General features: G+C 44.4%; 2 protein-coding genes across 13 annotated transcripts in view; one reads left to right on the forward strand and one right to left on the reverse strand.

Annotated features, from left to right (window-relative positions):
* The window catches only part of LDLRAD2 (low density lipoprotein receptor class A domain containing 2), an 814,009-nt gene that overhangs the window by 645,896 nt on the left and 140,644 nt on the right, over nt 1-27,469 (reverse strand). The gene's annotated exons all lie outside the window — the stretch shown is intronic.
* Nucleotides 1-27,469, forward strand: part of HSPG2 (heparan sulfate proteoglycan 2) — a 399,834-nt gene that overhangs the window by 322,100 nt on the left and 50,265 nt on the right. For all 11 annotated transcript variants that reach the window (XM_085894498.1, XM_085894501.1, XM_085894505.1 and 8 more), the window contains 7 exons: nt 1,550-1,696; nt 3,512-3,646; nt 8,867-9,045; nt 14,099-14,291; nt 23,148-23,327; nt 23,451-23,711; nt 24,931-25,093. In XM_085894498.1, the coding sequence (XP_085750624.1) occupies nt 1,550-1,696; nt 3,512-3,646; nt 8,867-9,045; nt 14,099-14,291; nt 23,148-23,327; nt 23,451-23,711; nt 24,931-25,093 (1,258 nt within the window). The remainder of the gene's footprint in view (nt 1-1,549; nt 1,697-3,511; nt 3,647-8,866; nt 9,046-14,098; nt 14,292-23,147; nt 23,328-23,450; nt 23,712-24,930; nt 25,094-27,469) is intronic.

A 27,469-nucleotide genomic window follows, 5' to 3' on the forward strand; every position in this document is an offset into this window, starting at 1 on the left:
TGGTTGTGCCCCCAACACAATGATAGCTACCTCGCAGCTAAGCTGCCATATGCAAAAAGAAGAAGACCACTGTAGTTGAGAGTGTAGTGGCTGACACTGCATTTAACACTGTGTGGCTCTGTGTTTTTCGTTTCACAAACTATGATTAAGCTGGTAGTCTATTTTTCATTCTAATATCTTCTTTCCTAGTATCTTCCAGAAAACATGTTAACTGTGTAATGGATGTCCTCGCAGGGTAGATGCATAGCATCCCCTGTTAGTCAGACCCTTTGCAGCAACTGCTGGTGTTGAGAGGTCCCATCAGAGTTGAGAGGTTGATATTTGTATATAATCTTACATGGGACAGCTTACCAGCTCGACTTTTTTTTTGGGGGGGGGGGGGTTGGGGGGAGTATTCCACGCTGAGTGAGCCAGAATCACTTCAGTTTATGGATTCCTTTCCTGATGAGTGGGTTTTGGTGGGAAAGACAGGAATGACTTTAAAATAGTGGTGAATTTGTCGAAAGGTGAAACTATTTTAAATAAGGGATGACAAGAACATGGTGTCGTTCAATGTTGTTTCACCCATTATTAATTTTTCCGAGTTGATTTGGCTGTTAAAATCATGAGTAATCAGCTAAAACTGTCGAGTGAATGAAAAATGTCTTCTCCAGTCAACCAGTTGACAACAGGTAATGTATCCAGTCTGCTGGAGATGTGTCTGGTTAGTATAACCTTTGTGTATGATGGACCACACCATTGACAGATTTTGGTACAGCTATGGACTCTGCAGTGTTGACTGACATGGCTCACTTAGTTATGGAGGAATTGGATTGCAAAATCAACGAGCTTAACAATGGTTCATTGCTGCGATAATAGAACAGATATGTTGATGACACATTCGCCATTGTGCATTGTTCCAAGGTTTACCACCTTCTTGAGTACCTGGGGCAGGTCTTCCTCAGCAGCAAATTTACCAAAGAAATCGACGAGGAGGATAGCTTTGCTTTCTTGGATGTGGAGCTTTTCTTGGATATCTCTTTATGGAGACCATTTTCAACAAGAAATCAGCCCCAGCCCATGCCGATAAATTATTAGATTTTCATTCGAACAACACCAGTTGCCACAAACATCGTGTTACTTTGCTTTTGTTGGCTGCTATCTCCACATGGTGGTGGGTTGTCAGGGGATGGAATGGAGAGGTGTGTGTGTGTGTGTGTGTGTGTGTGTGTGTGTGTGTGTGTGTGTGTGTGTGTGTGTGTGTGTGTGTGTGTGTGTGTGTGTGCGTGTGCGTGTGTGTGTGTGTGTGTGTGTGTGTGTGTGTGTGTGTGTGTGTGTGTGTGTGTGTGTGTGGTGCAGTGCAGTGCATACTGATAACATACAATATAGCATTAACAATGCATCTTCCTGACTCCTCAAAAACACTTCCTTATCATGAAAAATTGTTGAATATTCCACAGCACAACACTTCGGTTGCAGCATTCAAGATTCTTGATGAATACAAACAAATGGCATGCAACGGTATAAGCAAGGGGTAGATGGGGGTAAAATAGTTGCATCATTTGTGCAGGTGAGGAACCACCAAGAGTGAAGGTCCAGCCAACATCGCATTTGGTGGCACGGGTCGGGGAGAGTGTGGAGTTTCATTGTCAGCTGAAGAGCGGTTCACTTCCAGTGTTAATCCAATGGCGTTCTGAAACAGGTGCATCATTCCCTGGTGAGTGACCCTCCCTTCCTTCCTTCCTTTACATGAAAAAAAAATGACCATGTGCTCGTAAGTTACTTGCTTCTATTCTGACTCGGTGAACAACTTGTTTCATGGATTAAAGTTAATCAAATCGAGTTGAACCTGACCGAGTTTGGAAGCATGGTATTGTTCTTCCTGGTACTTCATTAAAATTAAGATTCAATGAATGTAAATTTGGAAAGAGTGCGATCAACAAGAAATAGTTGAAGTGACCCTATGTGACAGCACACGTGTCAAACTGGGACATCTATCTTTGATCTCCTCCACAATATTTCCATGATTTGATTCTGTTTGGATATCCTTGATTGCAATCCTGATTCACATGTTGATCACATCATGCATTGTCAAGTGGAATTTTATTTTATTGGTCTCCCCCCAAAGGCATTGTGAGAATGTTGCAGTGTGTGCGTGTGCGTGTGCGTGTGCGTGTGCGTGTGCGTGTGCGTGTGCGTGTGCGTGTGCGTGTGCGTGTGCGTGTCCATGTCTATATATTTTTCCTTTAAAATTGTATTTCTCTGCAACTGCTTGTCTGATCGATACGAAACTTTAAACACAAGGGGCTCCCCATGGATATTTTTTCTTGATAGCACTGATTTTATAGGTCACATGGTACAGCAGCCATATTGGATTACAGGAAAAAAAATTATACATTATCTTCTCTGAAATTATTTGACAAAATACATTGAAACTTGTCAGATGTCATTGTCTTCCCATGGGGTAAAGAGGGTATAATAATGACATCATCAGTGAAGTGGTATTCCAACCATAATCGGTTGAATGGAAATCCTTATCTGAAAAATCTGAAACTTCATATATCTGATGTACGACCCCATGTGAGTGAAGAATTAAATTTATGATGTCATCAATCACATGATCTGGCGGCCGATTGGATTGAAAATAAAAACCGAAAAAATCTTCTTATCCATAACCACTTAACAGACCAATGCAAAACTTTATACCATATGATTGACTAGCCATCGGAAATATAGTTTGAATTTTTTTTCATATGCATCTTCATTGAAGCAATTTAGCCTTAATGTGCACAAAAGTGGTAGTTACATATCCAAATTAATTAATAAAGCTATAGATAATGGCAATCTATGTGACATAGGGTGCATGGATGATATGGTTATATGGGCCATCATAACAGTGGACCATAATACTGTAGTAGCATGTTCAGTTAATGATGGCATTTTTGTTCAGAATGAATGCGTGAGGCAAAACTATGTGCTATACTGAGTGCCGTTATAGTTCTCATTGAATTAGGTTGGAACACACTCCAATACCCTCAGAGTAATGTGAAAGATGGCACACTTCATCAGGCAATGCTGCCTACAAAGTAGCAGGAAGTCAGTTTCTTTGTCAGATTATATTACGGTGAGAATCGAGGTGGACAACTCAAAGGCAAGTATGCTACAAACTACTACATCATTCTAACAGTGCCAATGATAGGAATTGTGCAAAATATAAACCTGTACGGCAACTCAGCCATAATGTGTATGGCCCATGTGACCATGACACATGCTCCTTTTGGCTCGTGCACTGTGGTACTATGCACTGTTGACATCACTTCCCATTCCCAGGAATTGTTTTAAAATAGTACATGGAAACTTTATGTGGATCCAGTTGTTCTACTCTGATGCAGATTTTTGATGTTGCTTTAACAACTCCAAATTACCCTGGCCCACTCCTTTTTATGCAAACCATAACGTATACATTTTACATAATTTAAGTTTTCAGGATTTCTTTTTTTCCTTTTTGCATTTATTCTCTATGTCTTGACAGATAATGTGCAGGTGAGTGAGGATGGCACAACGTTGTGGGTGCAGCGAGCAAGTGTCCAAAACCATGGGAATTTCGTATGCCTTGCAAGCAATGCCTTCGGGATTACCCGTGCCGTCGCTATGCTCTCCGTGCAGGGTAACTGTCCACTCTGAACACCTAAAAACATGTGCACACTTTGTGCATTACACCTCTTATTAGAAGCATGCTCAGTTGAGTGCACACAATAGAATGCATCATTGTGTACACCACATGGGTGCACTTATTCAATGTACACCGAACATTGTGCACCCTACACAAGGCAAACCATTGTGAGTGAAATACACATACGGCATTTGATAAAGAATATGTCCCGACTTGTTGTGAAATGGACCACTGAGAGACATTAAAGTTAGTATGGAGACATGTATCTATCATGCAAACATAGGAAGGAGGATAGAAAACCAGACTCTGTGGTGTAATGGTGAGAGCATCGACCCTATGTCTGGGAGGTTGGCATTTCAAACCCGACTCCAGTCGAGTCGTACCAGACTTAAATGTATGTGCTGCTTCATTGCTTAATGCTGAGCATTTAAAAAGAATAGAGCATGGATAATAACCTTTAGGTTGGTAACAATTATACTGGCCTGATAGGCCTAATGCTAATGGTCTTCTCCTGTGTTGAAGTTCCTTGTAAGGGAGTTTCTATTTGGTCATACTTGCATTTAAAACTGGAGTTCATAGAACACCTTTCTGAGTCCTGTGAAACGGAATGTCTTTTTAAAGTGTCAAGAAGGCCATTTGTATTCTACAGTATACAATTCAATTGAAATAAAAAAAAAATTTAAAGGCAGAATTTTTTTTTCAGAAGTTTACTGCCATTGATACACCGTCGTTTACAACACCTTATTTAACATGTTACTTTCGTTTGAGGTGCCTGGTGTTTATGTCCTTTATGACGTCCCTAAAAACAGTAAGTTTCCTGTTTGGAATGATTTTCAATTTTGTTTGACTGCCAGACAAGTAGACGAGTAAAAAAAAATAGCCCCGTTTGGACTGACAGTCATTGACTGTTATTTTGAAATTGTAGTTCAGACCAAGATTTGGATCTACACCGACTTGATCTCCTTGTACCAAAGATTACAGGGCGAGATTTTGGAGAACCCCACTGGGAGCCACCTGATCCAAAATTGAGAAATATAAGACCGAACTATCCTGCAGACCATCGAGGAGAAGGGCTGTATTGGGTTTCAGAGCAATTGGTTGGTAAATAAGGGATGAGTAGGGATCCAAAGTTTCAGGGGGGGCACCCCAATGGGAGCCCCCATGATGCGAAATCGAAGCCTGAGCGATTGTGCAGGCTACTGTCTTGTATTCATGTGTCAAGTTTCAGAACAATCATCCAGGTGATAATTGAGGAGTAGCAAAAATAACAAAAAGTCGAGATGGACAGATGGACAGACAGACACCAAGACATCACAACCCATTTTACAAGTTCATCTCTTCGAGAATCGAGATGAGATGACCAAAAAATTACCTTACTCCTCTCTGCATACATATGCACAATGGGGATGAAATTCCATATAATCTACCAAATTCAGAGCCAAAGTACTGCTAAACCGCAGGTTCTTGTTCCGATTCGTGTTCCACATTATTCAGAATATAACATTCAGTTGAAATTAAAAAGTTCCTCAATCATGGACTGATGCCTGCAGACAGACAGACAGACAGACAGACAAAGTGAATAAATTGCTTAACCCCCGCTTTAAAACTTGCCAAAGAGTGTTATAATGGTGTTTTACCATATTCTTCATGGTGCTTTCTTTTCAACACAAGTCAGGCTGAGGGAGGAGCAAAGGGTAACAGATTTACAGGTTATCAAAGGGGAGTGTTACAAAGGCCTTGTTTTTGACCACATCAAAAGTAAGGAGGGTGAGTAGCAGGAGCATCATTCCAGAGAGGGGAGACATCCTCTGTGAAGCTCCATCTTGATAGCCTTGTACACCATGATGAGCTCAATGTGGCTCAGGAATGCTTCAGATCAATGGAGAATACTCAGTCGGTGACTGGCCTTCAATGCCAGATTGAGGATATATATCCTCCCATGAAAGATTATGGCAAATAATAAGGCCAAGGAGTTTCAGGGACTGCACCTCTGCCAGTGGCTGTCCAGAGAAGTGGATCAGATAGTTTGGTTGTCGATCCTTGTGGAGAGAGAGAGAGAGCGAGAATGAGATAGAGAGATGTGGAGAGAAATTGTGAGAGCATGTAACTTGCCGGCATTGCACGTCATGTTCCAAGTAGCTGACCGGCTTATCTTGTCCAGGTCTGACAACAGGAATTCAGTGGCAGCTGGTCTTTCACAACTTTAATCTATTGTTCTGCACAGGGTAGTCATTGACAAAATGGTGAAATTGGTTTTCAACAGAATAGATCATCGCTTGAAATAAAGAATAACGTGAGTCCGAAGATGTTGCCTTTTGTGGAACCACAGCCTGAAGAAAAGATCATGGGAAAGAACACCATCAAGGGCCATCTGCTGTTTCTGCTTATAAAGGAAATAAGACAACCACTTCAGCAAGGGACCCTGAATATCAGTCAGTCCAAAACTGCTTGCCAGTTCCCAGACACCAAAGGGAGGGTAGAAAAAAGTAATGTACTGGATAGGACATCCAATTGTGTCATCAGTGCATAGGTGAGAGTGCATGTAGCCAATTTAATTGTGTTAAGCTTGCAGCAAGTAATGCCACAATAGGCATCTCAGTCTTTATTGATGACCAGCATTATAATGTGATGTCCATGGGCTGCAAGATGCTTTGTGCAATGTAGAGCCAGTGTTTTTCCGTTTCAAAAAGTGCCAATTCAGTTTTTAAAAATAGATTTCGTTTTGTGTAATTATCAATGGAAAAAGATGCATTTACTTGTGTGCATGCATTGGGAAAAATATTTTCCTGAAGTCTCTGGTCCTCAAATCTACCCCTGGGCAGTATTTCTGCCATTAGACGACACACTCCCCACATTTGTGTGTCGTAATAAATTTACAAACAGCAGGTGGGAAAAATGAAGGAAGCCAGACCCATGGCATGTGGCACTTTAAACTAAATTAATCTTGATTACAATGCCCCTGTACACTCACCGACAAAGGGAGTGCACAGATGTGACTGTATGTACATTGACATAGACACACCAGGGATACTTTTACCCCACTTGCGTAGCTCAAAGCAAGCTTAACAGTTGATTCACTCTGTCTGGCTGTCCAGGAACTATTTCTCTGATCCAGGAACTACTTCATTTCAATTGAATGTTATATTTTGACCACTGTACAGTACAACACAAATCTGAAGATGAATCGAAACACGGACATGCGGTGTAGCAGTACTTTGGCTCTGAATATGGCAAATTGTACTGTGTCTTGTTCCAAGTGCACATACGCACTCACGGTGAAGCAATTGCTTTAGTCTGTCTGTTTGGAAATCAAACAAAATTGAGAATCATTCCCAACAGGAAACTTATTCCATTGAGGGATGTCATAAAGGAGATATGCAACGAGCATGAAGAATAAACATAGCATGTTAAATAAGGAGGTGTAAAAGAGTGCAGCAATGGTGGTAAATCTCCAAATCTATCATATGTATATATATATATATATATATATATATATATATATATATATATATATATATATATATATATATATATATATATATATATATATATATATATATATGTATGTAAGTTTTATTTTATTTCATTGAATTATACACTTGAACAGTGTAGAACACAAATTGCTTTGTTTGTACTTCCAAAAACCCTCAGTTTAGCAGTACCTGGCCAAATCTTTACGCTATCTCGATCCAATCAAATTTGCCGTGAATTTCAAAACTAATTTTGCCTCTGAGGACGGAGTTGGCAGAAATTTTTTTTAAGCTCTGGACTGTTCTGTTTGACTCCGGCTTCGTTTGGTTGCCATCACACTAGTTATTCAAAGTTCACAAACAAAGCTAATATAGTTCGTGTTCAGCAAGGTAAAGCACCAGTTTAAAAAAATCCTTCTCATGTCCTTTTTATCAAGACTGCATGAGGTAAGGTGTTCTATGAACTCTCTAGTTTTTTTTATGTTTTTGATTATCTTTGGCAATCCCACTTGTATTTTGATGATTTTTCACTGAAAAATAGTTTCTCACAAGTTGCACGCATACACATGTAATGACTGACATTTTGTTTTCGCTGACAATTGTAATTTTCAGGGAATATTTTCACCGAATTTTCAACAAAGTGCGACAACTTTCAAATTGAATTTCACTTTGACTCGGCTCTCTAGAGATTGTTAGATGGTATTTTATTCACTATTTAGCACCAGCAATTAAAAGTGAGATTCATAGCTGCGCTTGACATGAGTTGAGCATTGGATGTGTTCACATTCCAGGTATTGATGGTGTAAACCAGTGATCTTCACTATTTTTTAAAGGGGGGACACTTTTGCCGACAACACATCAGTGTGAGAACCACCACACTGCCTGCAGTACTCCATAATAACTGCTCTTCGGCCCCGCCTCCACATACTCTTCTTCGTTGTGGTTAACTAGGATGCAAGCATAATTGTTTGTATACTGTCATCTACTGATGTTGTGATGTTACTTTTATGCTTTACGTTGGAACACTCATTTGAAACTATTGGGTCAATTTGATTGCATTTATGGCAGATTATGATTCCGTGTTTTCACATTTGTGTGTTCTCGGCCACATGTCAGGGGGCCACAATTTAGGCCACCAGGGGCTTCCAAGTGGCTCACAGGCCGTGCAATGAAAAATGGGTGTAAATGGTAACCCTTGTGTATCAAATTGTCCTCGTTTTGTTTTTTAAAATCACTTTTCATAATTACGTGATGGGAATTAAGTCTGTGCAGAATCACACACAAAATCAGACAATGTAGTGAATATTTTAATTGCAGTTCGACCTAATATTGGAAAAAAATTTCAGTTATTCACTACATTCCATTTTTTTTCCATGTCAGATTTCCATTTCAAGTCACCGATTGCGTGAATTCCCTCCATTTTCCACGATTGCCAAAAATCACTGGCTCCAGCAATGCCTTGGGTGGTCCTGGAATTAGATTATTCAAAGAAGAATTTTTGTATTCATTGTCAGAGGTTTCAAAAATATATTCTTTCAATATTTTGTTGCATCAACTATGAAGACACATGAGTACATATATCTTGGCACCATAAAACAATACAAAAGTGCAGGAATGGTATGAATGCTTGTTCTGAATTTATCATTAAAAAAAGAATTGCAAAACAAACTTTTCGTGCAGCAACACTGACCTTTTTTGTCAGGGAAAGCTTTTGTAATAAACTGTGCTCTTGTATAACCTTCAGGGCCTCCAACTGTAGAGCTGACACCACCAGGGCCAGTGTGGGTGCGGGAAGGTGAGGCAGCGATTGTTCGCTGTGTGGGTTTGGGTGAACCACATCCTGTCGTGATGTGGCGTCATGAAGGAGACAAGAGACCTGAGCCAGGAAACCCAGACTTCAGACAGGAAGAAACTGTTCTCAGGGTAGGTTTCAGCAGGAGAAGTAGATGATGTTCTTACAAGATACTTACCTTATTTTGGATGACAGAAATAGGTTTCATTCCACTTTTGTCAGAAATTGGGTCATATGTGACCCCCATGTTCATCTCATTTTGTGTACAAATGTATAATTCATATATTTTTGGCATTGATAACACTGGGGAACAAATTTTTTCTTATTATCTGTTGTATGAGATTTTTCAACTTATTCTATGTATTTTTTCAATGCTGATTTCAAATCTGAAATCGGTTTTCCTCCACATGCTCTAGTTTTCATGCAATTTGAAACTTGCGATTTTCGCAAAAAAGGACACCCATTGCTATTTGCACTTGGGATAACTTGAGAACTTGGGGTGCGATTTCGGACTTTAGTGGAAATATACGATGCCTAAACTGCTACATAACTATAGACCATATTCGTTTTGCTGCTAACGATTTGCTCATGATTTATTTGACATCAATTTTCTTTATCTTTATTGATATTTATTTATCTTTATTGATATATATTCTTTAACTTTATGTTTTTCTTTGTTTCAGATCTGATCATGGCTTCTTCAATAAGACATAAATGTGTAAATAATTCTAATGCATTCTATTATGTATGTGGCTGCTACACACTACTTCGTCAAAAGCGCAACATAACATCGTTTGTAAGGCGTGCCTATAAAGCCTATTTTGATGTTCCCCTTGGCGACCAAGACAAAAAATGGGCTCCTCATATTGTATGTCATAATTGTGAGGAAATGCTTCGTGACTGTACAAAAGGAAAATGAAAGGGTCTGCCTTTTGGAGTTCCCATGGTTTGGCGAGAACCCAAGGACCACGTAACTGACTGCTATTTTTGCCTGGTCAACACAAAGGGTGTCGGCAAGAAAAACCGGCAAAAGATCTCCTATCCCTGTATTCCCTCAGCAATTCGACCGACTCCGCACTGTGAGGAACTCCCCGTTCCAGTCTTTACTGGTTTTGTCTTATCTGAAGATGAAGGCAGTGAACATGATCAGCAAGAGCACGAGGGTCATGATGACGGGCTTCAAGGAATGGTTTCAGAATCCGCAGCCTCCTCATCTGATACCAAACAGTCATCAGCCCCTCAGCAGTTTAGCTAACCGGAATTGAATGACTTGGTGCGTGATTTGGGGCTCTCCAAGAAAGCAGCCGAGGTATTAGCCTCCAGGCTGCAAGAAAAAACATCTACTTGACCACTCTGCAAATGTTTCATATTTCCGAAAGCGGGACCAGATCTTTGTCTCCTTTTTCTCAGAAGACAAGCAGTTTGTTTACTGCCACGATATCCCAGGTCTTCTCAGGCAATTAGGTGTTACTTCGTATAATCCAACATAATGGCGAATATTTCTGGATACCTCTAAGCACAGCTTCAAGTGTATTCTCTTGCACAATGGCAATGTTTATGGAGTGGTTCCAGTTGGTCACTCAGTGCATTTGCGAGAAGAACATAATGACATAAAAATGGTCATTGACTTACTCAAATATCACGAGCATAACTCGATCATTTGTGTGGACCTGAAAATGGTCAACGTTCTCCTTGGTCAACAGAAAGGCTTCACAAAGTTTCCATGCCATCTCTGCATGTGGGACAGCCGAGCTCGAGAGAAACACTGGATCCAGAAGGAGTGGCCCATCCGTGAAACTCTGGAAGCAGGCATGCCAGACATTGTGAATGACCCAATCGTCAGCCAAGAGAAGATCATTTTTCCCCCACTCCATATCAAGCTCGGCTTGATGAAACAGTTCGTGAAGTACTGATGGTGAATGTTTTCAACATATAGTTTCTGCTTTTCCTGCTTTGTCTTTCGAGAAGATCAAAGCAGGTGTGTTTGATGGACCTCAAATTCGTGCTCTTGTATGTGATGAGGAATTTGTAAAGAAGATGAATGACAAGGAGAAGACAGCGTGGCTGTCTTTCGTCGCAGTTATACAAAACTTTCTTTGTAACAAAAAGGCAGATAACTATGAGTGTCTGGCTACTAGATTGCTGTTGGCTTTTTGCGATCTTGGGTGCAATATGAGTGTCAAGCTCCATTTCCTGAATAGTCACCTTGATCAATTCCCTGAGAACCTTGGGGCTGTAAGTGAGGACCAGGGAGAGCGCTTCCATCAGGACCTCATGACGATGGAAGAGCGCTACCAAGGGCGATGGGACAAAAATATGATTGCAGACTACTGCTGGAGCATCAAACGACATTGCCCTGTGGAAGTCCACAAACGCAAGAGCTACAAGCACAAATTCTTGCCTGAATAGGACCTATTTGAACTTTGCATTCCATCCTTATCAATTGTTCTCAATCACCTTTCATCTTTATGTCGAAATATATGTTCATTTAAATTTGCTTTTAATTCAAATTGTAACTTCCCAAATAAATGTTGAAAATGTTGAATTACAAAATATATGTTTAATATAAATTTGCTTTTAATACAAATTGTAACTTACCAAATAAATGTTGATAATGGTTTATTGCAAAAAATCTCGAGCTTACAGAGAGAAACTAACTTCAGATGTGAATCCAGCACACTCAAATTAGGTAAAATCAAGTGCTGGTATCAATGCAACAAAAACTTTGTTCCCCAGTGTAATATTTCTTTCCAAAAAGTTGAAATATCCAATTAGTTCAAAAAGTTGTCCAATAAGTTAAATATGAAATTTGTATATTTCATTATATTCCAGTGGTAATTCAAAAATATACAAAGAATCTTAACTTTGGTGTGTAATTGTTGGAGAGTCTGCTCTGAGTCTGGGGAAATCGGCGATTCAAACCATGGTCGAGTCATACCAAAGACTTAAAAATGGTACATGCTGCTTCCTTGCTTGATGTTCAGCATTTAAAAGGATAACAGCATGGAAAGACAGCATAGCTTGGCATCCACATGGAGGAGGAAACTCCTTAGGAAATGCCCTGCTTAGTGCGGTGAGAAAAGTGGCACCATTGTTGTAAAGTCACTGGTACTGAGAGTACCCCGGAAGTGACGGCACTTCCCCCAAGATCAGTGGCTGTGTTTATCTCATCTAACAGTTTTGTGTTGTGTCACGTATGTTCGTCTGCATGACCATGTGTGTGTGTGGCAGCTCCACTACAAACCTTAGATCATGTATAAACAAGAAAAAGAACAATCAGAGATTGCAAGCCCTCACCAGAACTTCTTTTGAGTGGTTTATGTTTTTAGGTTTTGAGGTAAATCCAATATGGCTGCCAAACCATGTGACCAATGATATCGTATGTGTGAACCTTTTGTTCCTCATGGATAGGCGGTCATACATTTAAAGTTTCCCCTTGATTTGTTCAGCCACTTCAGTGAAGGAGATTTTTTAAGGTTCTTTTTTTTTTTACAAAAACAATATGGCTACCTAATTACGTGACCGATGACATCATTAATTTTTTTTCCTGTGGACCATTTTATCCCTCGGTGACCCTCAAAAATTTTCATACTGATTTGGTGTGGCGTTCTCCATATGCAATTATGACGTCATAACAATGACATCAATGACATCATAAAAAAATCACTTATTCCCCATGAGGAGTACTTGCCGTGTGCCAAGTTTCAATTTTTTCCTTCATACGGTTTCAAAGATAGAGGTTCAAAGTTTTTCCGTTTTACAATATGGCTGCCACACCACGTGACATATGATGTCACAATTATCAATAAAACATTATACATGAGTAGTCTCACCAATGGTGAAAATTTTGTCTCAATCCAACAAGCGGTTGCAGAGAAAAACATTAAAGTTCTGTGTGGACAAACAGACAAACAGACAAACAAACAGACCCAAATGCAATAAATACCCTCTCCTCTGGCGAGGGTAAAAAATCCACAGTTCTGGAAAAACTGAATGAATGTTACACACAAATAGCTTGTTTCCATGTACCACTCATCCCGGGTTGAAAACCGTGCTGCCCTTGATACTGCACGTCCATGCAATTTCACCATTCTGGTTTGACTTGTCAAAGTGAACGAGCCCACATTTTATCCTGACCCTTTCCCAAAGCATGCAAACACGTGATGGGATGTATGCCGGCTAATCAGGTGATGAGTGAGGGTATACATTCGAAGTCAAACCAAAGAAAAAGGTGCCATATCTTGGCATACAATAATCCTAATTATTCTTTGTCACTTTTTTTAGTATCTGAGTTGGCAGAAGAGGAGAGAGAGGTTGCAAAATATTCAGAAGATGCCATGTAAGCTTATCTATTGAGAAGATCCACATTCCAGGTCTGAAATCGCTTATCGACTTCGCATTTCTCTCGGGCCAAGCAGCACAACTGAAATCATGGACTCGACTAACGGGCCTGGGCTTGCTGTTCGAGCCCATAGTCAGGGGTGCATTGCAAGGCGTGAGTGAATGCCTCTGCCTATGGACGAGTGTGTATCTTGAATGCGTTACTCCACGTGGTAATAAGCTCACGTCTCATATTAACCTTTTGCAACCTCTCTCTTATCTTCTGCTGCCTTGCTCATGTTTTTAAAAGGTGCAAAACAGTGATTTATAATTATCCAAAAAATGGCGGCCATCTTGTCGGGGTTCGTTAAGGCTTGCTGTGAAAGAATCATCCATAAAAACACCCGCTGAGTGTAAACCTCAGCTTTTCACTCAGTTTTGATAGACGATCATATATGAGCTGCAGGAGAATCTGGGTTGGGGCAGCTCAGTTTTTGACACTCATTGAGTGGAAATGAGGAACAAGTTGGGATATTCCTCGGTTGCAACAGAATTCTTGCTGTACTTCACTGCACCGAGCACACAACTTCATTGTCATCCTTAACAAGGGAAATGGCATCCAACGTGACCCACGGGAAGAAATCGATTCCAGTACATCTCATGATCCAAGTTAAATATCCATGTGTAAACATTGCTGAACAATTACATACGTTTAAAAATATATTGCAAAAGAAAACACATCTTGGGGTCAAAAGTGACCCCATTTCACTCAACCTGAAAGGTAGTGAACATATTCTACAATGATGCAGTTCATTTGGTGACAATGTAATTTTAGAAATGGATTATTTGCTTTTGTGTGCGCAGATTGATGTGGCACAGCAGAGTGATAGTGGAAGGTTTGTGTGCATGGCATGGAACGAAGCTGGTTGGGCAGAAGAAGGAGTGGATATCATAGTCGAGGGAATCATGGGTGAGACCCGGCCTACTGCTCGCATGGAGCAGGCCGAGGTCACAGTTGTTGCTGGTGAAACAGCTACACTGACCTGCCATGCCACAGGTACTCTATGTCGCATTGCACAATGTCTTCTACACTACAGGGAATAGCAGCTGTTTTAACTGAAAAATCAACATCTAAAGAAAAGCCATTATGCTAACATATCTATTACTAAAAGGAAAATCTGTGTGTGTGTGTGTGTGTGTGTGTGTGTGTGTGTGTGTGTGTGTGTGTGTGTGTGTGTGTGTGTGTGTGTGTGTGTGTGTGTGTGTGTTTTTTGTTGGTCGTTATCTCCATATGTGGGTTTCAGAATGTAGAACGGAGTCCTCTCAAGGCTCGAAGTATCCACCTCCATTTCAGTAAGGGATCATGATTCATGGACCATGGACGAAGCTGTGAAGTTTTGTTCCGAGGGCTCGCTTCAGGATCGTCGCCAATTCCCAGACAGTTTCCAATTGTAGTTCGGTTGTAGTGATGTTCCCAGGGATGGTTTTTTAAGATCTCCATGAGGTTCTTCTTTATCATTCCCGTTGCTCCAATTATCACTCATACAATTTTGGCGTTCTTCAGCTTCCAAGATTGTGTGTGTGTGTGTGTGTGTGTGTGTGTGTGTGTGTGTGTGTGTGTGTGTGTGTGTGTGTGTGTGTGTGTGTGTGTGTGTGTGTGTGTGTGGTTGTGTCACGTGTGTTTGTGTGTCTGTTTCTGTCATGCTTTATTCTAAAGAGCTCCTGTTGTCATGCAATTATACAAATGGTACTATTGGAAAGCAAATAATCGATTTACTTTGATCAACAATTTGTGTCGGTGAATGTAAAAATGCCTCTTTTAAAGCCCATCATTCCCCTAAGAAGGGAAGAAGTGTGAATTGGAGATTAATGTAGCGGTTCCAATGGTACGACAGCAGAACCCTTTAGAATAAAACGTGACGGACATGGAAGGAGCACACAAATCACACGTAGTAATACTTCTCGAAGCAATATAAAAAAATATAGCAAGAGCGAGAATTGCTTTGCAATACATTCCCCCCAAAGCCTTGTGTTGGCTTAGCGGTTAGGGGGGCTGGTTTGGGCCACTTGGGTCCTGAGTTTGAGCCCTTGTCAACCGTTGAATTAATACCAGGTGGGGTTGATTCAGCCTGTCATCCTTCCGAGGTTGGCAAAATGAGTGCCAGCTTGCTGGTATCCTGTGTTGGAGTGGTGACCCATCCGGGTTTGTGCCCAATAGACCAGGAGACTGCTTAGGCAGCACCAACGCTCTGCACAGGCTATGGTCCCAATGGACGGATGGATGGGGTTACCTGCGTCAGAGTGGAGACCCGTTCAGGACTGCACTCCCAGCCAATGAAACTGCCCCAGCAGCCCTATATGCCTTTATCGCATGAAAGGAATGGTATTATTATTCTTACTAGCAGAGTACCCGCCCTACGGGCGATCTTGTTCCAAGCATGCAATGCGTTCTTCTGATGCATACCTTTATTTGGGCAGTGTATTAGGCAACTGACAGCACTGTGTCGGCAAGAAAAATTGTAGCCCGGGTTTCGTGTATGAAGCAAAGACATACCTACTGCTTATCATTCAAAACACCTCACAACACTAGAAAATGTGGGGACAGTAATACTGTATTGTAAATGGTGGAGACTTGTAATACCCTCCCCCACCTGGAGGAGGCGCTACAAGATACACATTTACATCGAGAATTTGCGTCCTCTCCCTCACCCACCCCCTCCCAAGACCACTGGCAAAGATAAAAAAAAAAACCCTATACATTAATTGGGGTCGTACTAATCCTGTGTAGCAAGTTTGGATGTAATTGGCCCAGAACTGTAGGAGTAGTCACGCGACAAACAAACCCACAAGCGAACACACAAACACCGGTCCGTGAATTATATCAAGGATTATTACATGCCCCCCCCCTCTTACTCAGGTCAGGTATGGGAGCATGTGCCAGAACAGCGCGTCGCTGCGTCCACTTTCCGCCGGTACTCCAGGGGCCTCCGTCTGGCCATCCCCCAGGCAGATGCCAGGCCCATCCCCATCTCCTTGCGATGATGGTCAACCTGCTGCAACCATGAGGCACGTGGTCGACCCACTGGCCTCCTCTACTCATGAGACTCCCTCGCTGAGAGAATCTGGTGAGCAGGATCAGCGTCAGGAAAACGAGCCACATGTCCATACAGCCGCAACTGACGCTCACGGACTATGCAGGTAACAAATCTCATCCGAGTCTCTCTCAGCAACCGCTCGTTGGACACAAAATCCGACCAGCGATAGCCAAGGATTCTCCGAAGAGACCTGGTACCAAAGGAATTAAGTCTCCGTCTCAGATGCTTGGTCAGAGTCCAAGTCTCGCACCCATAGAGCAAGACTGGAAGTACCAAGGACCTGAAGACTCGGACTTTCGTCCTCCCGCACAGGTACCGGCAGCGCCACACCCCATGATCCAGTGAATCCATGACTCCCCAGGCCCGACCCAGACGTCTATTGACCTCTGACTCGCAGCCAGCAGAGACATGAATATCACTGCCAAGGTAAGTGAATCTCTCCACGACCTCAACATCCTCACCACAAACAGACACAGACAGGACAGCAGCATCCAAGATGTCACCGAAAGCCTGGATCTTAGTTTTGACCCAAGAAACCCGTAATCCCAACGGCTCCGACTCCTCATTCAGCACCTCGAGGGCCCCCAAGAGGATGTCTAAAGTCTCCGCAAAGATGACTGCATCATCTGCAAAATCAAGGTCCGAGATCTTGACATTGCCAAACGATGCACCGCAACTTGATCTCGCCGACATCCTCCCTAAAATCCAGTCCATACAAGTGCTGAAAAGTGTGGGGGCAAGTACACATCCCTGACAAACTCCAGTAACAACTGGAAATAAGTCAGAGATGGTACCACCACACTTCACAGCACTCTCAGTACCAGAGTAGAGTTCAGACATCAGATCGATCAGTTTTGGTGGCACCCCACGAAGACCAAGAATCCTCCAGAGGACATCCCGATTCACTGAATCGAACGCTTTACAGAGATCAACAAAGGCTGCAAGCAGCCCCTGCCGAAACTCTCGTCTGCGTTCGGTGAGGACACGAAGTGCAAGGATACGGTCAATCGTTGACCTCTTTGGTGTAAAGCCTGACTGCTCTGGACGCTGGTGCTCAAGCAGATGGTGGCGAACCCTATCAAGAATTATCCAAGCAAAGACCTTGCCCGGCACTGAGAGCAGCGTCACCCCTCGGTAGTTGTTGCAGTCTTGGCGATCACCCTTCCCTTTCCAGAGAGGGACAACAAGGCCCCTCTTCCAGTCAGTTGGGATGATGCCTGTGTTCCAGGCAGAGCACAAAACTGCATGCAACGACACGAGTGCAGCATTTCCACCAGCCTTGAGAAGTTCAGCATGGATGCCACAGATCCCTGGAGCTTTGCCCCATTTCAACTGGTTCACCGCAGCCCGTGTTTCCACAAGCGAAGGTGGACCACAGTTGATTCGAGGGTCAGCAATGGGGATTGTAACACCCTTGACGTCCAACTCGACAGCTGGGGGATCAGCCTGGTACAACCGCTCAAAGTAACCGGCCCAGCGTGCCTTCACTTCAGACTCCTCTGTCAAGAGCCTACCACTCTCTGCTCGAACTGCAGTGCTCCGAGGGATGGGCTTGGATGAACGTAATGCGTGAATTCCCCTGTAAGCGGGACGAGAATCACCTGTCCACAGGTGATGCTCTACCCCTTCACAGATTCCTCGCACATAGGCCTCCTTGTCCAGCCTCAGTGCACGTACAGTTTTACGCCTCAGCTCCCTGAACAGCTCAGCTCTGCCATTCAGCCTGGCCCTGCGACTCTGGTCAATGGTATCCAGTGTCCCTTGAGAGACAAAATTCTTCTTTGCCCTGCGGTGAGCTCCAAGGCATCCACCGGCAACATCAAGGACTGTGGTCTTGAAGGCGCTTCACAACTCTTCAGGACCCCCCAAAGCACCCAGACCCCCCAAGTGTCCACTCAGCCTGTTCGCAAACTCCTCAGCTACTCTCTCATCCCTGAGCTTGGCAACATCCAGCCTAGGCTGGGATGGTACCATTCTCCAGGATTTAAGGTGCAGCTTTAGAGTTGCTACAAGAAGCCTGTGGTCAGTATTGAGGAACTGAGCACTCCGGTAGACCCTGCAGTTCTGGATCATCCTCCAACGACCGTCAATGAGGACATGGTCAATCTTCTTTGCCACACCGCCAGCGTTGGAATACCAAGTCCAGCGATGAGCTTGTGGGCGCTGAAACCATGAACCAGCCACCCTAAGTCCATGACTTCTTGCAAAGTCAAGGAACTTAGTGCTATTCTGGTTCATAGTTCCTGACCCATGGGGACCAACACACACCTCATAACCATCCCTATCAGTTCCAGTCGATGCATTGAAATCCCCCAAGACTAGAAGTGTATCTCGTCTGGGGCACTGATCAACCACAGACTCGAGCGTGGCGTAGAATGCATCCTTCACGGTGAGATCACTCGCCTCAGTCGGAGCATAAACAGAGACCAGGGAAATGACACCTAAGGAGTGACTAATCCTTAATCTCATAATACGCTCGTTGACCGGTGTTACCTCAATTATCATTGGGGTCAGCTTATTGGACACAGCTACAGCAACTCCTTGGGTATGGTAACCATCAGAGCGACCAGACCAATAGTAGGTGTAACCACCCACCATTATCTCGCCGCAATTCGGTCTCCGAACCTCAGAGAGAGCTGCAATACCGCTGTCCAAACGCTTGAGCTCAGATGATAACAGAGACAGGTGATCATCCTCTCTTAGGGATAGGACATTCCAGGCACCCACCCGAAGGGACCGCCTCAGGTTAACACAAGGAGACCGCCGTCTGGTGGACGACACCTCAGCACCACTCCGACACACTCTCCCGCAATCTGACCCAGGGATGTTACCCCGTGGTTTCCCTCCTATCATTAAAGATTGGGGGTCCCGAAGGCTTTGCCCCAATCCTGTCATCCGGTGAGCTGCCCTGCGAAGGGAAGCTGCGCAGGAGGTACTCCCATGGAGTGGGTTTTCAGATTTTTTTGCGTTTTTGCGTTTTGCGGAATGAAGGGTTTTACGGTGGCCGGAGTGCAAATCCTGCCACCAACCTCCTAATAAGAAGTGACCCAACTGCAGGAGGATGTCTGCAGACACAGTTGGGCACTAGATATGGATGGCCGTTGGCTCACAAGGAGCTCCTCCGCCCTTTGACAGGTTTTGTTTTTAATCCTGCTGGGTGTCCATATCCAAACACCCTCCTCACCAGAAAACTTGGTGGGGGAGACGGTTTAGTCGCCGACAACCCGACCATGGAACAGGTTAGTACAGGTTTACATGGTACCTGTAGCAGGTCACAGATCGAACCTGACCTGACCCTCTTACTGGTCCCACTGAATGTCCAGGAGATAACTATTTGTTGTCAATATTTATATGTTTCCCTTCCATGCTTTGCCTCTTCTCCTTCTTTAACGACCACAATGACTCTCACATTCTTGCAGCATTGGCCGGGGGTAGTTTGTCCCAAGTCTTTCACGAACTGGCTGGCCAGGCCTGGTGTTCATCTAAGTTTAGGGCAAGAATTTGGAATTTGGCCACGGTGCCAGTGACAGCTCAGCCACTCTACACGAAGGATGCCATGAGGTCTTTAACATCCACTAACTAATGCACGCAGATGGGACGCCAAGTTTAACATCCCACTGAGGGACAGCACACACATTGATGAATCACCCTGCCAGTGAAACACTGGGATAACAGTTTATAGCTGGGTCGGGATTCAAACCCAGGCTAGACAGCTCGAAGCGAGTGTGCGTAACTCCAAGCCATCCTTCCAGCTGCAAGCTTCGACTCTGGCTTCAGATAAAGAACATTCTGACCGGAAAGTTTCCCCTCGTGCTATGACTGCCTTTGGCTCTGGGCTCGACTGACAAAGCTCTGAACTTGATTCGTTATTGCTGATTTGTAGCAAAACCTCATGATACACCAACATTGTTTTTATTGCCCTTGTCTTTGCTGATAAGTTCCTGTTTCACCAACTGTTACTACCGGCGACCTCTCGCTCTCATAGCATTGCATATTGGTGCTATACTACTACTTTCTTTGAGGAGAGCTGCCATTCAGTCCTGTTTTCATAAAACTTCGGAAAACCTATCACCTTGCTAAAATACTGTTCATCATTACACCTGAGTCGTTGTGTTGTGGCACTATTAATGTATGACAAATTGTACTCATTGTTCCCCAATATTTGTACGTCCACTGATAGGTCTGATAGGTTAAAAATGTGACCCTTCACAATGGAGCTTTGTTGAATATTCTTTCAGTTCATGTTGAAAATGCCTGTTTCCACCCACTGTCAACATCGTGGATGAGGCCTGGATCTATATTTCTAATCTTAAGCCAAATATGAGGAGACTTTCACAGCAGTAGAAGTGCTGCAGTGGTTGCCCACTAACAACCAAACTCTGACATTGCTTCCAACGGTGAGGTTCTCTATCCTATTTTTTTCAGACAAAATGAGGTTTGATTTTGCCTCATCGTGTTCCATAAGGACAACATATTGTTGCGGATTTCGCGCCCGCCGGCGTGCTGACGGCCACGTAACTCGAATCGCGGCACGTCGCCCACCGGACGGACAATCCAGTCGTGACCCTCTCGGACTAACGCCGGGAACCAGTCACGGGTGGACCTTTCGGTCTCACCGCGATCGAGCCAATCAGCCCCCGCGTGGGATAGGGTTGCTCGCCAAATTCGACCGACCTAAGTACCCACGCGGAGGGTAGACCGGGCGATCGCACCTCGCCGCAGGTCGACTTCGGACACGGGCCACTTAAGCGACCCGTTCCGTACTATCAGAATAACCGAGCGGTGTTATCGTCGACCTCGACGGTTCGATTAATTATCGGGCGTATTCAGCCCACTACCAACCCTTTACGTGAAGCAAGATGAGGATTCAATGGGAGAAATGACGAAGCGAAGCGGGAAACAGTTCAACACAAAAGCACATTTATTCGCGGCACACGGGAAGCACACATATACAATTCCACCAAATGCACACAGAAAAGACACAATGCAATTTACACAAAAAGCAAATGTAAAAGCGAAAACACAATGCAGAGCTAATACTGACTACCGAGCACACGGCAACACTTATACAATTCTACCTCACAGACGGCGCCGACAACACATACCCAAAACCAAGGAAAAGAATACCCCCAAGAATGAGGCGGGCCCGAGGCCGAGACCGGGTCGCGCCTACCCGTCTGGTGATGAGACGCGGAGCGGCGATGGCGCCGCAACCACGCGGGCCTCGCGGGCAGTGTCTGGTAGGGGGTGGGAAAGGGGCCCCCTTGGTCGCACTATCTCAGCGCGGGGGGAAACAGGAGGGGGTTGCTGATGCTCGGGGTATAGAGGATCTTTATTATCCCTGGTGTGCGTCTCCACCTCGGCCAGGTCGCGCTGTCGGCCTCCCTCGGGTGCAGCTCCCTGCACGACGCGAGCACCCCCTCGTCTGGTGTCGCCGCCTTTCCACAGCTCGTCCCCTCCGTTCCGACTCCAACGCACACGACGAGCAGCTCCTCCGCCCGCGAAGTCTTGACCCTCTGCTTCCGACTCTCCTACTCTCCGCCTCTGGACTCTCCGACTCTCCACCGACTCTCGATTCTCCGACTCTCCACCTCTGGACTCTCCGACCGACTCTTCTTTGGACTCTCCTCTTTTCTGGACTCTCCTCTTTGGACTCTCCCCTTCTCTCTGACTGACGAACACGGTCCTTTTATCCCCCCGTAGCTTCGCCTTTGACCCCCTCCCTTTGACCTTTCACCTCGCTCCCCATTGGCCCGAGAAAAAGTGGGCGTGAAGGCTTTTTGATCCACAAATTTGCATATATCGATCGTCCTGGAGGCGGGGCCAAATCGCCCCTCGCTCACCGATTGGACGGCAAAAAGTGGGCGTGTGTCGTTTTTGATCCGTTTTTGAAGCACAAAATCCGTGATTTTGTACACGCTGTTCGACGCGCGCCCTGCACGAGTCCAACACCGGTACCCACAGCGGGGCAAGAACGGTGGCGATGCGACGGCTGCGAGGTGTGACGTGAAGGTCGTGGCGGTTGTGGTGAAGCGGTGGTTGTGGTTGTAATCATGGCGGTTGGTCCAAAATAAAGATAGTAAAAGAAAAACGGCTATCCTGAAGAGTCGCAGCACGCATAAATGACATGTATTCCCACTAGACAACGGGTTTGGGCCTAACTACACATGCACTTACCGAGATACCTCACCTAAGGGGCCTGAATGGTGGTTTGCGAATTTGGTAACCACAACAATATGAACAGGTCAATACCTTCGGCATCACTCTTTTACATCCCCTGGAACGATGTGATCTTTTCGGAAAAAAAAGTACATTTTTGCCCAACATCGTCAATGATGCATTGAGATTTCTTCTTTGACACAATGCATCACCGTACTCCACCGGAGTTGTGATGAAATTCTTGTCAGAATATGGCATTGAAGCATTGCCGTGTCATCTCGATTGCCGAACATGGCTCCGAGTGACTTTTGCCAAACTGAAATATTTGCTCTGTTATTTATCACGACCTTCACTTGGAAATACTTTTGATCAGTGGTTCTCGTATGTTCCTGAAAACGACCACGCGTTGTTACAATGATTGAATACAGAGGTGAAGATTGTGCACTGATAAAGGAAGAGCTTATGTATGGAAGTAACGTTTGCATATTCTACTATTTCTGGGGTGATGTTTTTGCACGGTATGAAAGGATGTATCAGTTTTGTGTGAACCTCAGTTTTTTATTTGGTCCGTAATGACATCATCAAGAAGAAACACAATTTTCAGGAGAGTTTTTGTCATTCACCAGAAGTCTGATTTATCTCCAACATCTTTTGGACAGGAACACCAACCCCGACAATTTATTGGTCAAAGCTGCGGTCACCCCTACCTTGGCAACATCGTGCAGAAGGTTCAACGCTTACCCTGCCGCGAGTTGGGCAGCAAGACTCTGGCCAATATATCTGCAATGCAAGCAATGCTCTTGGCTCTACACAAGACTATGCTACATTGCATGTGGATGGTAGAGGATTTTTAAAAATACTCTTTTTGGTGAAGGAGACATCACATTATTAATTCTGTGCCATAAACTCCAATAAACTGTCACCATTTCGTGTTCCCTCCCCCTCCCCCTCTACTCCATTAGTTCCTCCTTACGCATCAGTCATACCGACCAACTTGGTGGTGGCAGTGGGTGAGGTTTTGCGGTTACAGTGCCTGGCACATGGCACACCACCCCTACAACTTCAATGGGAAAAAGTGAATGGCTCATTACCTACACGAGCTTCAAATCGTGATGGAATACTACAAATCAATTTGGCCACAGTCTCTGACTCTGGGACTTACCGCTGCCTTGTTCGGAACCATGCCGGGCAAGTCGAGGCTTTGACCACAGTCGCTGTTCGATGTAAGTGTTGCTGCAGGATCATCTTTACACAGTTTTGTCCCACTTGCACCTCTTGCATTTTTTCACAGCTTGCTGCACCTCCTCCTGTGTGTTGCGTTTCATCTCGAATCTCCTTGCTCCCTTCCCACCGTGCCTCATAACACTCGCTCTAAAACACAACTCAGGACTGAGAAAGCACAGGTTTATAGTCTTTCAAAAAGTAGTTTCGATCTGCAATGTATTATCACATTATTATGATGTTTAAATGGAATAATTTGGAGCTATTTTGTTCCAAGCTCATGGTTGGGACAGCCAGGCTGAATGACGTCGTCACAATGGACCTGTGGACTTTAAGACAGCCAATTATTGCTCCTCAATTAAACTAAATTCAATGCTCTCAGACTGATCAATGATCAGACTACTTCCTGACTTGATTGCACTGTATCTGTTGATAATCATGTGGATTGCAATCAAATCTGGATCACTCTGGTAAAGGTTGTTCCATGACATTTGATGTGGCACTGTACTTCATTATATCATCAAACTAGAATGGCACTCGGTAGAGCAAATCCCTCCACCAGGCTGAAAGTTTACGTTTTGTATCCACTGATAGGCCGGATCTCCATTCGGACCTGAACCAAAATCGAATCGGCTTGTTCTTGTCACCTAATCAACTCATCCACCAAATTTTGTCACAACTGTCCACAACATTTTAAAATATCATCCTATATATTGTTTTTGTTCTTGTCTCTCAATTATGAACAATCACTCTAAAAATTCTAGTCGGTCAAAGCTCCAGTTCTTCACCAAAATCGAATCAATTCGTCCTTGTCACACACTCAAACTGTCCACTAAGGTTCGTCCGAATCCATCCATAACTTTTTGAGATATCCTGCTCACAGACAGACAGATAGATACACAAACAGGGATGAAAACATAACATCCGTCCACCTTCAGTAATGGAGGTAATTATCTATGATGAAGCATCACGACCTCAACCTTGTGGATTTTCATTTTCACTGTGCTTTCATATTCGTTCAGCCATACACAATGAGGCCTGTGGCATACGGTGTGGGCTCACTTTTACAGGGAAATCAACCGAGCTCACTTGCATTATATCACGATGCCTCACATTCACAAGCATTGCAAAGCCGGCCTGCAAGTAAACATCTAAAAGTGTGCTTTATGTGCAGGAGCAACCAAGTGTAATCCTTATCCTCACATGATCTTTTATTCACAGCTCCTCCTGCAGTAAGAGCAACTCCACGCATCATGGTAAAACCTCCTGGTGCTACGACTACCTTGAGATGTCTCGTGTTGGGGGAGCCTCGTCCTCGGCTCACCTGGAGTCGTCAAGGTGCTCCCTTACCATCGCAGCACACCATAAGTGAAAACGACCTCGTGTGAGTAAACGGCGCACCTGCTATTTTTTTATTTTTACAATGTCATCTTTTACAATATGTGATTACATAATTTTGTGGGTATTATAGGTAATCTTATAATTGTGAAACACACAGTGAGAACTTAATATTTGATGTTGGGATGATGATGATGATGAACGAGGAAGAGTTTGATAGAGACACACGCTTGATTTCAGTGTATCGGGTCATTACACATTGCCATAAGCAGCTGTCAGAAGACTAGACTATCGGAGTATTAATCATAGTACGAAGCTATTGACTGAAATTAGAGAAGCTAGGCAAGCCTTCATTACAAAACATCAACTTCATTGAACGATGGAGATTAATGTGGTGGCATTTTTAGGCCGTTACGCCTCAGTCGTGTGGTTTTATCGGTGAGCACACAAGTCAATGATTTGAGCCAGATACATCATTGTCGTTGAGCTTTTCCAAAGTCGGATTTCTCACTTCAAACAACTGGCCTTTGGGGCTGGGAGGATAGCACAGGGATATGTGCACTCATCTCTGAGCTGTCTAATGGATGAAATCAACAGAACGTTCATTGAAGCATGCTAACCACCATTGCATGAAACAAGGAGAAGCTAACGATTTGGGCAAACATCTGTCATCGGGGCAAAAGATAGAGAGAAGGGATTTGGACGAGGGTGGATATCGGATGGAAGTGAGTCAGAGATAGGTGGGCCAAAGTAGAGTCAGGGGGCACGTTGGGCTGAAAATGACTGATCAGGGTTCAGGAACGAACAATCAAATGGAATAAGACTTGATTTTTAATCGATTGTCCTCTCTCTCTCTCGCTCTCGCTCTCGCTCTCTCGCTTCTCCGCACTTCCCATGGCAGTTGGCATACCTCATTCAATGTCATGGTGGGCCTGGTTGTTGGAGCAGTGGTTAGGGCAGCGGCTTGGGATCCAAGAGGTCCTGAGTTCAAGCCCCGTTGGGTCACTGAATTAATACACCAGGGGGTTGACTCAGCCTGTCATCCTTCCGAGGTCGGCGAAATGAGTACCAGTGTACTGGGCCGGTGTATACCCCGGTTAAAATAGGTGAACCATATCCCGGTGTCGTAAGAGGCGACCAGGGTTGCGTCAGGAAGGGCATCCGGCGTAAAACATGTGCCAAATCACTATGCGGATCATACGGATGATTCGCTATGGCGACCCCTAACGGGAGCAGCCGAAAGAAAAAGAAGATTCAATGTCATGGTGATTTCATCCATTGTTATACCTTTCTGCTGATTCAGATTGACTCAAGCCTTTGCTTGTAAGAAAAGTTCTTCATTCTTCCCTGAGCTGTCTTGCCTGGGTTCAAATCCTGACCCAGCTATGAACTGCCACCCTGGTGTTTCACAGGCAGAGCAAGGCATCAGTATGTGCACCTTCTTCTTGCTCTTTTGAAATGCAGCACAGGACTGTGAGGAGCTGAATTGACTGAGGGTGTGACTGTGCAGCTGATGCAGTGCCCTCTGCAATTTGGCATCGGAATTTGTAATTTGTTTAGGGTGCCGGTGATGAGCTCGCCTACTCCTGGTCAAGGACACCGTTGGATCTTTTAATTTACACCAACTCAAAGGGTGATCTTTACCACAAACAAAGCTTTTGTCCGCAGCCTGATGGAGTACTGTTCTCCCCTCTGGGTTGGTGCTCCCACCTCTCACTTTTCTCCACTTCACGCTGTGGAAACCAAGGCATGTCGGATCATTGGTATCTCCCGTGATGAGGCTGAGTCTTTGGGCCTCACTCTCTCACCGCAGGCAGGTCGGTGGTCTTTCTGTCTTCTACCATCTCCTCTCCAATCTTGCCCCCCCCCACTGTTTGCAATATCCCACCCCCCACCCCCCCATATTTCTGCAGGTAGCTCATGGTCCGCCAGCAACCCCCTTTCTGGTAAAATGACCAAAATTAAGAATCACTGCTCACCTTCACTCTTTCATTCCTCTTTTGATCCTGCCTTTGGAACAAGCTCCCACACTCTCTTCAATCACACTCTTCCCTCCTGGTCTTCAAAACACCTGTTCCCCACCATCTCTTATCTTCCCCCATCCAAAACCACGATCTTTTCTACCCCCGTTTATCCACCCCAAACACACCTCCTTCATATTCCCTGCTTTCCTTCCTGAAAGTCCTTGTGGTGTCCATGTTGTTTACCCAGTGTACCCCACCCCATCCCTCTCCCTTCCACAGATCTCCTAATGTCTGTGTTCCCCACTGTTTTTTTCCTTCCCTCTCCCGCCCCTCATATCTCCTGCCCCCTTTGTTGCGCATTCTGTGTGTTAGCTCTCAAACAAGCCTCGAAAAATGTATACAGCCGAATACTAGCAAACGGGACTCCCAGTTTAACGTCTGGCACATCCAAGGGACGT

This window comes from Eptatretus burgeri, chromosome 9, assembly GCF_056783735.1.
Source record: "Eptatretus burgeri isolate ZD-2024b chromosome 9, Ebu_testis_v1, whole genome shotgun sequence".
NCBI classification, from domain to species: Eukaryota; Metazoa; Chordata; class Myxini; order Myxiniformes; family Myxinidae; genus Eptatretus; species Eptatretus burgeri.